This window comes from Gopherus evgoodei, chromosome 3 (assembly GCF_007399415.2).
Source record: "Gopherus evgoodei ecotype Sinaloan lineage chromosome 3, rGopEvg1_v1.p, whole genome shotgun sequence".
NCBI classification, from domain to species: domain Eukaryota; kingdom Metazoa; phylum Chordata; order Testudines; family Testudinidae; genus Gopherus; species Gopherus evgoodei.
In genome coordinates, this window is record NC_044324.1 from 197,673,978 (window position 1) to 197,687,001 (window position 13,024).

The 13,024-nt window shown below is 42.8% G+C and overlaps 1 protein-coding gene across 5 annotated transcripts in view; it reads left to right on the top strand.

The window, feature by feature from the left end:
* Window positions 1-13,024, top strand: part of EML6 (EMAP like 6) — a 397,023-nt gene that overhangs the window by 296,705 nt on the left and 87,294 nt on the right. For all 5 annotated transcript variants that reach the window (XM_030557759.1, XM_030557761.1, XM_030557762.1 and 2 more), the window contains 2 exons: window positions 4,211-4,304; window positions 12,908-13,008. In XM_030557759.1, the coding sequence (XP_030413619.1) occupies window positions 4,211-4,304; window positions 12,908-13,008 (195 nt within the window). The remainder of the gene's footprint in view (window positions 1-4,210; window positions 4,305-12,907; window positions 13,009-13,024) is intronic.

Sequence of the window (13,024 nt, forward strand, 5' to 3'; positions counted from 1 at the left end):
CTGCTTCCTAGGTAACTCATTCCAGTGCTTCTCCACCCTACTAGTGAAATAGTTTTTCCTAGTATCCAACCTAAACCTCCCCCATTGCAACTGGAGACCATTGCTCCGTGTTCTGTCATCTGCTACCACTGAGAACAACCGAGCTCCATCTTCTTTGGAACCCGCCTTCAGACAGTTGACGGCAGCTATCAAATCCCCCCTACTCTTCTCTTCTTCAGACTAAACAAGCCCAGTTCCCTCAGCCTCATAAGTCATGTGCGACACCCCATAATCATTTTTGTTGCTCTCCGCTGGACTCTCTCCAATTTGTCCATATCCTTTCTGTAGTGGGGCACCCAAAACTGGATGCAGTACTCCAGATGTGGCCTCACTAGTGCGGAATAGAGGGGAATAATCACTTCCCTTGATCTGCTGGCAGTGCTACTACCAATGCAGCCCAAAATGCCGTTAGCCTTCTTGGCAACAAGGGCATACTGTTGACTCATATCTAGCTTCTCATCCACTGTAATCCCCAGGTCCTTTTCTGCAGAACTGCCACTTAGCCAGTCAGTCCCCAACCTGTAGCAGTGCATGGGATTCTTCCATCCTAAGTGCAGGACTTTGCACTTGTCCGTGTTGAACCTCATCAGATTTCTTTTGGCCCAATCCTCCAATTTGTCTAGGTCACTCTGGACCCTATTCATACCCTCCAGCTTATCTACCTCTCCCCTTAGCTTAGTGTCATCTGGAAACTTGCTGAGGGTGCAATCCATCCTGTTATCCAGATCATTAATGAAGATGTTAAACAAAACTGGCCCTAGGACCAACCCTTCGGGCACTCCGCTTGATACCACTGCCAACCAATGGATTATATCCTCCATCTGTTTACCTCACTGGGGCTAAATGTCAACAAGGAAAAATTCACTTTGGCCTTGACTGAGACCAGGGAGTTCATTGGGGCCATATTAAATTCCAAATGATGATAGGTCAGAGCATTTTGGACATTTCCCAGAACATTAATGAGATGTGCCTCAAAGTCATGTGACACATGGCAGCATGTGCTTTGTTACACAGCATGCTATACTTTGCCTTTAGCCTCTGCAAGGGTAGTTGAGATCAGCATATCTACCAAACAGACACAGCATAAACCTGTTGGTCACAGTTGCTCTAGAAGTCCTATTCTCATTAAATTGCAAGACAGAACCACTTCAGCTGTGCAATGGAATTCCTTTCTTGGTGCCTCTTCCTACCTGAATTTTGTTGATGGATGTCTACACAGAAGCATGGGAAGCTCGTCTTGACCAGCTCAGGATTCAATTATTATGATCTCCATGGAAAGCCATGCTACGTATAAATGTCCTGGAGCTCAAAGCCATATGATTGGCATGCAAAACCTTTCTACTCCTTTTCCAAGGCCTCACCATTCAAATGCCGACAGATAACATCACTGCAACAAACGTGGTCAGGGAGGGGACACATTTCTCCCTTTCTCTCCCAACACACAGTGTGTCAAGAGACAACACAACTTTGGAACTGGTGCATACTTCACCATTTTACACCAGTAGCCCGCTGTCTGCTTGGGCAACAAAACCACCTAGTGGATCAACTCAGCAAGGATTTTTCAGTGAATCACAAATGGTCCCTCAGTGACTCAGTCCTCCATGACATCATCTTCAGGCGGGTTTCTCTATTTGCTATACACCTCGAAAACAAATGTCAGACGTTTTTCTCCAGAGGGGGCACAAGCCTGGGTTCGCTAACAGAAGCTTTTCTTCTCCCGTGGGCACCAGGACTATTCTGTGCCTTCCCACGGATTTTTCTGTTACCCAGAGTTTTTAGAAAACTACAACAGAATGCAGGCCACGTGATCATGGTAGCCCCAGCATGGACCTGGCAGTTTTGGTTCTCCATCCTGGTATATCTATCAGCCTGTTTGTCAATTGCCTTACACCTTCTCTTCCCACAACTAAGGCCAGATCCTTCAACCAGCTCCAGCAGGACCACCCAGGTGGTGGCTGGATGACTTCATTAGAGAGAAGCTGCTCATCTGAATTCAAAAACATCTTGTTACAAAGCAGAAAAATCTTCAGTCAGGAGATTTTCTATCGTGGGGGTTCAGCAGCAGCTTTTGCCATTGGCAACCTCAATCCTGACTGTTTTGAACTCTTTGCTTACCCTGAAGCAATCTAGACTTCGTCAGTTCAATCAGGGTACATTTAACAATGATATCAGCAAATAACCCTCCAGTTCAGAGTTACACTATATTTACACATCCCCTGATGGGGAGATTTTTTTAAGGGTTTCACCCATGTCTTCCCATCTATTGGTTAGCTTTCCTCTTCCTGTGAATTCAACTTAGTTGTCATTCAGTTAATAGGACCCAACTCCCTTTGTACTCATGACAACCTGCTTTCTTTACTACCTGTCAATAAAAATGGCCTTTCTGATGGCTACTACTTCAGTTAGGAGAGTGGCAGAAATTCAGGCCCTTATGTCAGTCCCACTTTACACCATATTTCATAAAGACAAGGTCAAACTTAGGCCATACCCCAAGTTCCTTCTTAACGTAGGCTTGGATTTTCATCTCAGTCATATCTATCTATCTACTAGTTTTTCCCCAAAACCTCATTCCACCCCAGGCAAAACAAAACTTCATACCCTAGACTTGATGAGGCTTTATCCTTTCATTTGGAAGTCATTTAGATCCTCTCCCAGACTGTTTGTGGCTTTCACAAAAAAGGTTACAGGGCAACCTATTTCCACCCAGAAGTTATCTAAATGGGTTTCAGATTGTATTAAGAATTGCTGTCAGATAGCTAAGAAGTATTATCCAAGTTACGTTAGAACCCATTCCACTAAGGCTCAAGCAGTCTCTGCTGCTTGCTTGGGTAATATACTAATATCTGAAATATGCAGGTGAAACCTGTAACTCTGTTAATACATTTACTTCCCATTATTCCCTGGTACAGACTTCCAGATTGAATAGCCAACTCTGATAGCGCAGTCCTGCAGTCACTCTTTAAGTAGGACGTCTCTTTCCACTTCCAGGCTTGAGATAACTGTTTGCTAGTCACCAAGAGTGGAAGCTGTATGGGCAATCACTCAAAGAAAGAATGGTTACGTTACAATAACTGTGGTTCTTCGAGATATGTTGACCCATAAAAATTCCATGGCCTACTTTTCTTCCCTAAGGACTAATTCAGAGTCTTATCCATATGGGATTCTTACTGGTAAAGAAGTGAATTGCAGTTGAGGCTCCTTTATACCCTCAGCTATGGTGGTTGTGAGGTTATGCAAGTGCACACATGGCCCCAGTGGAATTGCTATTCAAAAATAATCTGATCTCACATGAATGAGATGCATGCATACCTAGAATGGAATCTGTATGGTCAACACATCTTGAAGAACCACAGTCATAAGTGCCAACTCTGTGGGTGCTCTGGGGCTGGAGCACCCACAGGGAAAAATTAGCAGGTGCTCCGCACCAACTGGCAGCCAAGCTCCGCGATCCTTTCCTCCTTCTCCCCCCTCTGAGCACACCATGTCCCTGCTCCTTCCCCTCCCTCCCAGTGCTTCCCAACCCCTTGCCACCTAACAGCTTCTTGGCAGCGCTTAGGACTTTCCGGGATGGCAGGGGAGGAGCAGGGATGCAGCGGGGCAGGTGCAGGAACTTGGGGGAAGGGGGTGGAATGGGGGCAGGAAAGGGGTGGGACTGGGTGAGAAAAGGCAGGGTGGGGCAGGGGCTGGGCTAGGGGCGGGGATGGGGGAGGGGTGTCAAGCACCCACTGGGCAGAGAAGTTAGCACCTATGACCACAGTTACTATAGGGTAAGTAACCATTCTTTCCTCCTATATCCCTTTCCATGGTGGTTAATCGGCCAATGGATCAAATAGTTACACAAGACTTGCAGCTGATGTGCTCTTAAACCTGCTCTCCATGGTAGAATGAATGGTTTCTCCATATAGCTGTATAAATCCTTGCACATTTTCTCAAATCCTAACGTCAACCCAGCACAATACAACTGTATCCTTCTGCTGCGTTCAAGGCTTTTTGTGCCATGTCAGAGGATCAGGAATTATAAAAGTACTTGACTATGTATTTGTTGCCCACTGTAAAACATTCCGTCTGTAATGTTATCACTGCTTTGAAATTCAATTTGCAGTATATTTGTTGTGTTGTACAAATTGTTAATGAAGTATCACCTTTGATATTGTATATTATTTTTGTACAGCTGATGGGAAGTTTTTGGCATCTATTGGGTTAGATGATAATCACACCATTGTATTTTGGGATTGGAAAAAAGGAGAAAAGATCGCCACAACAAGGTAAGAATATTTCCAAGTGCAAACATGCACTGTGATGATCACTGCCTATTTCTGATCACCATTTTACATTGCTCTGTATAATATTAACTAAAAAAATTAAGATACTGTTTACAATAAAAAAAATCACATCTCACTGAAAAAAGAGTAATGTTTCAGAAGAACATATCTAGGTAAAAAACATTAGGATATATAGTTTAAAATTGTTAAATTCTGTAAACTGTTTCTAACCGGGAACTCCCTATCCTTTCTGTGAAGATTGCTGCATTGGAATCTTAATTAAAAAAAGAATAACCTTTTATAGGGCTCATGTAACATTTTATTTTATTTTATTTTCATTCTTTCATCCCTTGACCCAGAATTGTCAAAATCATTTAAGTCAAAAAATATTATATTTTCCCTTATATGATGGATGGTATTCTGGATTGAAGATTCTCTCTCAATGTACATATGCTGCTTTATTTCAAATGAGGGGAGGTGGTTCCTGTAATATAAACAGATTTTTCCAGGCCTATTGGTACTGCCAGGTCACCTGTCTCCCTGCTGAATCAGCAGTTTCTGCAGTATTTGTCCCTTTGCATCACTATCAGGAAGCTTAGCTGCTAACTCAGTGGTGGTTAAGAAACTTTTGTAACTGCTTGAAACAGATAGTATGAATAGAATTGGTCTGCAGGTCACATGTCTGATAGATTTTTTTAAATTTTAAAATATTGAATACCAGTTGCTTCTTTTTATTAAAATAGTTTTGTTCGTAGCAAGATTCAGACAAAAGTTTTAAAAATTTATAGCAAACTAAAGAAAGAGACAAAATCTTGCTCCCTCTCTCCCCACACTCTTCAAGGAAGTATTCTCTGTCAGCTTCTCATAATACACAAATTATTTCTTTGGTAATCTTTTACTCTTCCTTATATAGTAAATGTTAAGGGTTCATGAAATTTTTTAACTTTGAATAAGGGGCATCCCACCTGAAAAGGTTTGAGAAATACTGTTCCATACCATATGAAAGCTGGGATGCCAAGTTACTCATTGGGGTATAAAGAATTGGTTTCTGTCTCTAATGGTTCACCATAGAATCGTTGTTAAAATCAAGACGGTCATCAGAATTATATGATTTTTTTAAGGTCTGATATTTTGGACCTATCTAGAATAAATTACCTGGTCATTCTAGAAAGCTGAGAATCCCTGTGTTAAAGTACTAATAGTATAAAGCAGTGGCTCTCAAACTCTTTTTACTGGTGACCCCTTTCACATAGCAAGCCTGTGAGTGTGACCCTCTTATAAATTAAAAACACTTTTTTATATATTTAACACCATTATAAATGCTGGAGGCACAGCAGAATTTGGAGTGGAGGTTGACAGCTCACGACCCCCCGTGTCATAACCTTGCGACCTCCTGAAGGGTCCCAACCCCTAGTTTGAGAACCCCTGGTATAAAGTATCAGTTTCTACCCTTGATGATTGACAACATATTGAATTTAGAAATTATCATTAGTGCCCATCTAGCATTGCTTTTTTTGCACAGGTCCAAAACTGAACATAGAAAATCCCAGAACTCAAACAACTGTAACTGTAATTACCTGGGAATGGGCTTGAAGACTTAATTTGCTGGTAGTTAAACTATCCTCTGAAATATAATTTTAGTTTTTATCCTTCTAATTATTCTTTTATTTTGTGTCATCCTATTTCACATTTCCTAGTCCTCCTTGCCGGATTTGTTTAAATATTTTAAAATGCCTACGTATCTGTCTGTTTATACATCCTTTACATCTTTGCTTAATTGAATTGACTTTTGTTGCCTATTTCCTTGCTCTAAGCCTTAACTAGACTCAAAGTCAATTGTTCCACCTACACTGTCTGAATTATTTACCACTTTGCTATAGCCTGTTTCCTATATTATAGGATACTGTAGAGGAGTTACTGCCTCACAGCACTTCCTCGTGGCCCTAGGACAGCCCTTCACACAGCACCTCACCTCTCTTTTTGCATCCCCAAATAAACTCCATGCAGGGTTTTCCCAGTCCAGTCATTACAGCTCTCCTTATGGTCTGATTTATTAACTTAAAGTTCAAAGTTAAAAACAAAGTCTTTCCTCCAATCTAATACAGCCCAAACTCCCCCACTCTGGTCAGAGTCCTTCTTGCCTTAGAAGGCTGTACTCAGCCCTTCCTAGTTGGAGCAATTCCTCTGGTCTCAGGGTCTTCTATGTAGGAGCCTTTCTCAGTCTCACACAGTCTCCTAATCTTCCTCCCCTGCTGCAGCCGCCTTCTTTTCTTTATCAGAAACTGTCTCATTCTCTAGAGGTGGAGCTCATTCTGTAATCAGGGTTGGCTTGGCTCCAGCTCCTCAGCCCAAAGGCAAGCCACCCTGTTACAGCTTCATTCTGCCAATCCTCATTCTGGCAGAAAAATGCATAATGAGATCCAATGATGGGAAGTTAAAGCTAGCCAAATTCAGATTACTGAGGTGCCAACTTTTTAAAGCAAGGTTAATTAACCATTGGCACAACTTATTCAGGGATGTGGAGGATTCTCAGTCACTTACAGATTTTAAGTCAAGGCTGGATATCTTTCTGAAAGACAAGCTGTATGTAGTCCAAACATGTTGTGGATTTGATGCAGAAATTATTGGGTGACATTCTTTTGCTTGTATTATGGAGGAGGTCAGACTAGATTATCATAATGATCTCTTCTAGCTAGACAAGACAGACTAAGCATGGGAGGGAAAACAGAGGAATAGAGAAGTGAAGTGATTTGCCCAAAGTCATGGAGCTAGTCAGTGTCAGAGCTAGGAATAGAATTTTGGCCTCCTAACTCCCAGTTGAGTGTTCTGTCCACTGCACTACAGTTGCAATTCAATTCTTTTAACTAGCAAGTATTTTTAATAATTTTAAAAAATGTGTAAATGATTTAGGTGGTTTAAAAAAAAATTATTCCGTATCCTTATTGATAGTTTTTCTCCATCAAGAGCATACACTAGTTTGTGATTATACAGCTTCCTGTAAGAGATGGTCTGTTTTATAAATTTGCATTTTTTTAAAAGCGCATGGAAGCAATTATTTTGAAAAATATACACATAGAGGGCAAAATTAATCCTCCTTTTGCATGTGCTCACTTTCTCAACCCCTCTTCCCTCACTCTTTTCTGTAACATTGGCACACACACAAAGCCTGAGAAAATACAGTGGGAGAATTATGCTTGGGTCAGCGATCACAGAAACCAGCCCCAACCTGTAGTAGGGCACACAACAGTTCCATAGCCTTTTCTAGACCTTGGGCTGGTACAGGTCCCCAAAATACATATGAATCCACCACTAGTATCTGTTTAGTTTCTCAGAGCTAATGTTATTAGTTCCTCAAGCGCTAGCTTGTATACATATTCCACAGTTGATGAGTGCACGTCCAGTGTGTATCCATCAGAGAACTTTTCAATCAACAGTATCCAATAGGGCAGTGCAGGCATCACCTCCTTTCTTCCAGAGCTGCCTCATCACATGCAAGTTCCTTCTACCACCTGTGGTACATGTCAAAGCAACTCTTTGGATTTTACCTCCACTTCAGCGTTGTAGTTAGTGAGGAGTGTCGGTTTAGTTAGGGAGGCCTATGGGACCCTGTGGGTACTGGCCACCATGGCTGACCACAGCAAATCCCTAAGCTTTAAGAACTTTCCATTCTGTGAAGCAATTATGCCTCTGAATGATGGACACACAAGGTGCCTGTTCTGCTTCATTAAGAGTCATGCCCTGGAACACTGTGAAATCTGCAAGTTCTTCTCAAAGCTGACCCACTGCTTGAGAGAAGCACATCTAAGGGCTTTCATCATTCAGCAGGTGATGAGGCTGGACTCTGACCATGGGTTCTAGGCATCTGTGTCTTTGAGGGACTGGAGGTCATCAAAAAGTGCCCTAGCATTGACTTCTAAACTAGCTGCGGGGTCAGTCAGGCCTGTGACTTCCTTATCTGGGAAGCACAGAGACTGATCAGACTTGGAGTTCAGGTTTTCAAATGAGAAGAGGCAAAAGTCACCTCCCCTGATCTGTCTTCAAGGCTGTATAAGGCTACCAAGCTGTTGAATATTAAGGGTGCCTCACAATTTAGGAAAAGTTCCCTGAGCACTGGAGCAGGTACCCACCAAATACACTTGGCTGCAATAGAGGCCCTACCCAACAGTCATGTCTGTATTAACCTGCAGGTTCTCAGAGGCAACTAAACAGTTTCAACTCATCATCACGTTGGAAAACTCTGAAGTCCTCTTTAACTAGCTCCGTCAACCATTACCACTGAGTCAAACACCACCATTAATCGTACAAATCTGAAGAAAGTAAATTACTTTATATACCTTGGCAGTACCATCTCAAGTGATGGTTCCCTGGATCAAGAAATATCACACACAATACAAAAAGCAAGCCAGGCTTTCAGAAGACTTCACTATAGGATACTCAACTAGCATACCATCAAACTGTCAACAAAACTGGTGATATACAATGCAGCAGTGATAGCATCTCTTTTATAAAGTTGTGAAATGTGGAAAGCTTACTGCAGACATATCAGGCAACTTGAAATATGTCATATGCGTGATCTTTGCTCTATCTTGAAGGTCTGCTGACAAGAAATCCATACTTGAAAGAGCAAAAATAACCAGCATTGAGGTAATGATTATCAAAACACAGCTTAAATAGATAGGTTATGGTACCAGAATGCTTGATGATAGACTCCCCAAAAAGTCCCCTATGGTGAGCTGAAACTTGGAGAATGCATGAAAGGTGGTCAACATAAATGCTTCAAAGACACCCCTAAGCAGAAGCTCAACTCATGCAGCATAAATATTGATACCTTTTAAGACACAGGCAAGGACAGACCAGAATGAAGAGCAACTATCAATACAGATTTTAAACACTTTGAGAAAGACAGCCATGAAAAACTGATTGAAAAAAGGGCCAAGCATAATGTCAAGTCTTCAATGGGAGCCTACACATTCCTATGTGACATCCGTTCACGACCTTGCTCCTTGCAGATGAAACTATACAGTTACAAGAGAACACATGAGATTCTGTGACATTATCATTGGCTATGACAGACAGCCATACATAGATTCATAGATTCATAGACCCTAGGACTGGAAGGGACCTCGAGAGTCATCAAGTCCAGTCCCCTGCCTTCATGGCAGGACCAAATACTGTCTAGCCTCCTTGGTACCAAGACAGTCGGAATGATCATTGGCTAGTGTGGTAGAGCCTGTCTCCAGTAAGGACCATGCTCTTGTTTTAGGCACAAGTACCTGTGTCATCACTGTTGCACTGATCTGTAAGTGCTCCACCACTTCAGGCTGCATCGTTAGGGCTGACAGCCCCACAGTCCAGATTTCTGGACCCAGTGACTTTAAGGTTTCCACCTTCTAGTCAGGTTCTCTCTCTGTCACCAGGTGAGCACCACCCTTCCTGGAGGACTATGCTCTTTTGTCTTCTAACTTGCTGGAGAGCCAACAGCCATCCTGGCCAGTTGACAGTTTCAGTGTTGCCCAGAGTGCTGAGAGGAATATACTTATGGCAGAGGGTGGCTCACAGTACCAATCTACCACAGTATCAGGACCGCTGGTACTAAACACTGTGCCTACCCTATGTGATTGTGACATGTGGCACATGTAGGCCCCTTTGGGACCAGCGTAGTACCTGGTCCCAGCCTCTATGGCACATTCAAGGCTCAAACTGTCCCCATGCACCAGAGGCTGTCTTCATTCCCTGTGTTTCCCCAGGACCAGAGCCAGGCATGAGTGGCTCCAGTACAACATATCTAGGGTGAAGGGCAGATGATACTAGCCATGACCTCATCATCGCTAGATGATGCCCTAGCACTGGCTATTCCCCAGGACTACAAGATGTTCCAAGACCTCATGAGATGGATAGTAGTAGTCTTGGAGATAGCTACTGAGGAGGTATGGGACTTGCCACACAAGCTCCTTGATATCCTACACTCGTTGGGACCAGGATGCATAGCAATTCCAATCAGTGTGGGGCCATTGGCAGACACCAGCTTCATTGGCACCAATATCAAAATGAGCAGATAGATAATACCAAGTCCCAGCAACCGGATATAAACAGTTCTATTTCTGCCTGTAACCAGGCTCCCTGGTGGTAATGGCGGCCAATGAGAAAACCCATCAGGGACACCAGAAATAGAATCCTAAAGGCAAAGCACAAAGTACCTTGACCTGCTGGGCTGAAAATCCTACTCTATTTTGAGCCTCCAAATGAGGATCTCAAACTACCAGGTGATCTTGGCAGACTACAACTACATCAACAGGTGCATTTTACAGAGGTTTATTGACAGGCTGCCACAAGATTACAGGGATGATTTCCAGAGTATCCTTGTGGAAGGTATCGGAGGGGTAGCTGTGTTAGTCTGGATCTGTAAAAGCAGCAAAGAATCCTGTGGCACCTTATAGACTGTGAATGGCTTGCCAACTACAGAACCAGTTTCTCCTCTCTTGGTTTTCACACCTCAACTGCTAGAACAGGGCCTCATCCTCCCTGATTGAACTGACCTCGTTATCTCTAGCTTGCTTGCTTGCATATATTTACCTGCCCCTGGAAATTTCCACTACATATATCTGAGGAAGTGGGTATTCACCCACGAAAGCTCATGCTCCAAAACGTCTGTTAGTCTATAAGGTGCCACAGGATTCTTTGCTGCTTGTGGAAGGACATATGGTGACCAGAAGCACACTGCAGGCAGCCTTGGATGCAGCAGACATGGCTTTCAGAACAATGGCAACAATGACTATGATGCACCACCTAAGGACCTGCTATTCAGGGTCTGCTCAGTCTTCTTTGAGAAGATCATTTGGCAGAGATCCCTCAAGGATTTTAGGGCTACCTTAGAGAAAGCAATTCAGGCCCCAACTTTATCAGCAGCAGCCACTGTTCTCTAGTATAGGCAACCTGTGCCCTCGAGACTCAGGCAGAGGTCTTTGAAAAGAAAGCTAATTGGTGGGGGGGTCTACCTCTCATCCACATCACCCAGACATAGCAAGACCATGTGCAGGGCAGCAGAGGGTTGCATACATCAGTCCTGAGACTCTGGAAGTTTGTAACAAAGGACTATAATCAAACAGCAGCTACACCACAAACTGAGACATTGGGTGGATTAGGAAGTGGCCATGGGGAAGGTGAACAGAAGGGTAGACTAGCCCTCACTGTTACACGTTCAGGTCCATGGGCCAGGACCAGCGCCCAGGATTTCTTATCCAGCTCAGATTCCCCTACATCTAGCCCTAGGATGGGAAGGTCTAGGGAGCTACCAATAAGAAAGAGAAAATATATATAAATCCATGGTATGCCCATATCTTGAATACTGCGTGCAGGTCTGGTTATCCCATCTCAAAAAAGAATATATTGAAATTGGAAAGGGTACAGAAAAGGGCAACAAAAATGATTAGGGCTACGGAACAGCTTCCATATGAGGAGACTTTTCAGCTTGCAAAAGAGATAACTAAGGGGAGATATGATAGAAGTCTATAAAATCATGACTGATATGGAGAAAGTAAATAAGGAGGTATTATTTACTCCTTTTCATAACACAAGAACTAGGGGTCATCAAATGAAATTAATAGGCAGCAGGTTTAAAACAAGCAAAAGAAAGTATTTATTCACACAGCACACAGTCAACCTGTGGAACTCTTTGCCAGAGGATATTCTGAAGGCCAAGACTATAACGGTTCAAAAAAGAACTAGATAAGTTCATGGAAGATAGGTTCATCAGTGGCTATTAGCTAGGATGTGCAGGGAGAAAAATCATGCTCTGAAGTATCCCTATCCTCTGTTAGCCAGATGCTGGGAATGGTCAACAGGAGATGGATCACTTGATTATTAACTGTTTTGTTCACTCCCTCTGAAGCACCTGGCATTCGCCACTCTCAGAAAACAGGTTACTGGGCTAAATGGACCATTGGTCTGACCCAGTCTGGCTGTTCTTATGTTCTTAAGAAAACTGACCAAGCTGAATCCTGTTGAGGGGGTCCCTAATACACCGAACTGAAAGAGACACTAAAGCAGCAGGGCCTGATTATGAGGCCTGCTGATTGGATAGACCACCCTGCAACAGTATCGGTTGCATCTGAAGCACTCTGGGTTCTTGCAAAGCTTGCTACAGGTTCATCTGGCAGCTGTTTCAATTATCCACCCACCAACTGACCAATCCTTAGTCTTTTCCCACCTATGACAAAGAGGTTACTAAAAGGCATCTTATGGATGTCTCACCAGTATGATGTCATGGGCTCTCCCAGTAGCAAAGGAACTAGGTGTGGTGAAGTGATTACAACTTTGCTGGAATGCAGGAGGAGAGAAAGGTTGCATGTGCCATCACAGTGGATACTTCTGACTAGAAGATTCTCTGATGCATGCACACTAAATGTGCATTCACCAGCTGTGGAATATATATACAAACTATGCATCCTGAAGAACATGAGGTACTGTATGGGTAAGTAATCTCTTTATCCAAAATGTTAATTGTTTGCAGTTGGTTTGTAGAAAATTGTAAAAAACATTCAAAAATGTATAAAATTATTTATTTAAATATGTTGAGTCATTTTTTATAATCTCTTTGTTTATTGCAGGGGCCATAAAGATAAAATATTTGTAGTGAAGTGTAACCCACATCATGTAGACAAACTAGTCACAGTTGGGATGAAACATATCAAATTTTGGCAACAAGCAGGTACTGTACTGGGTTA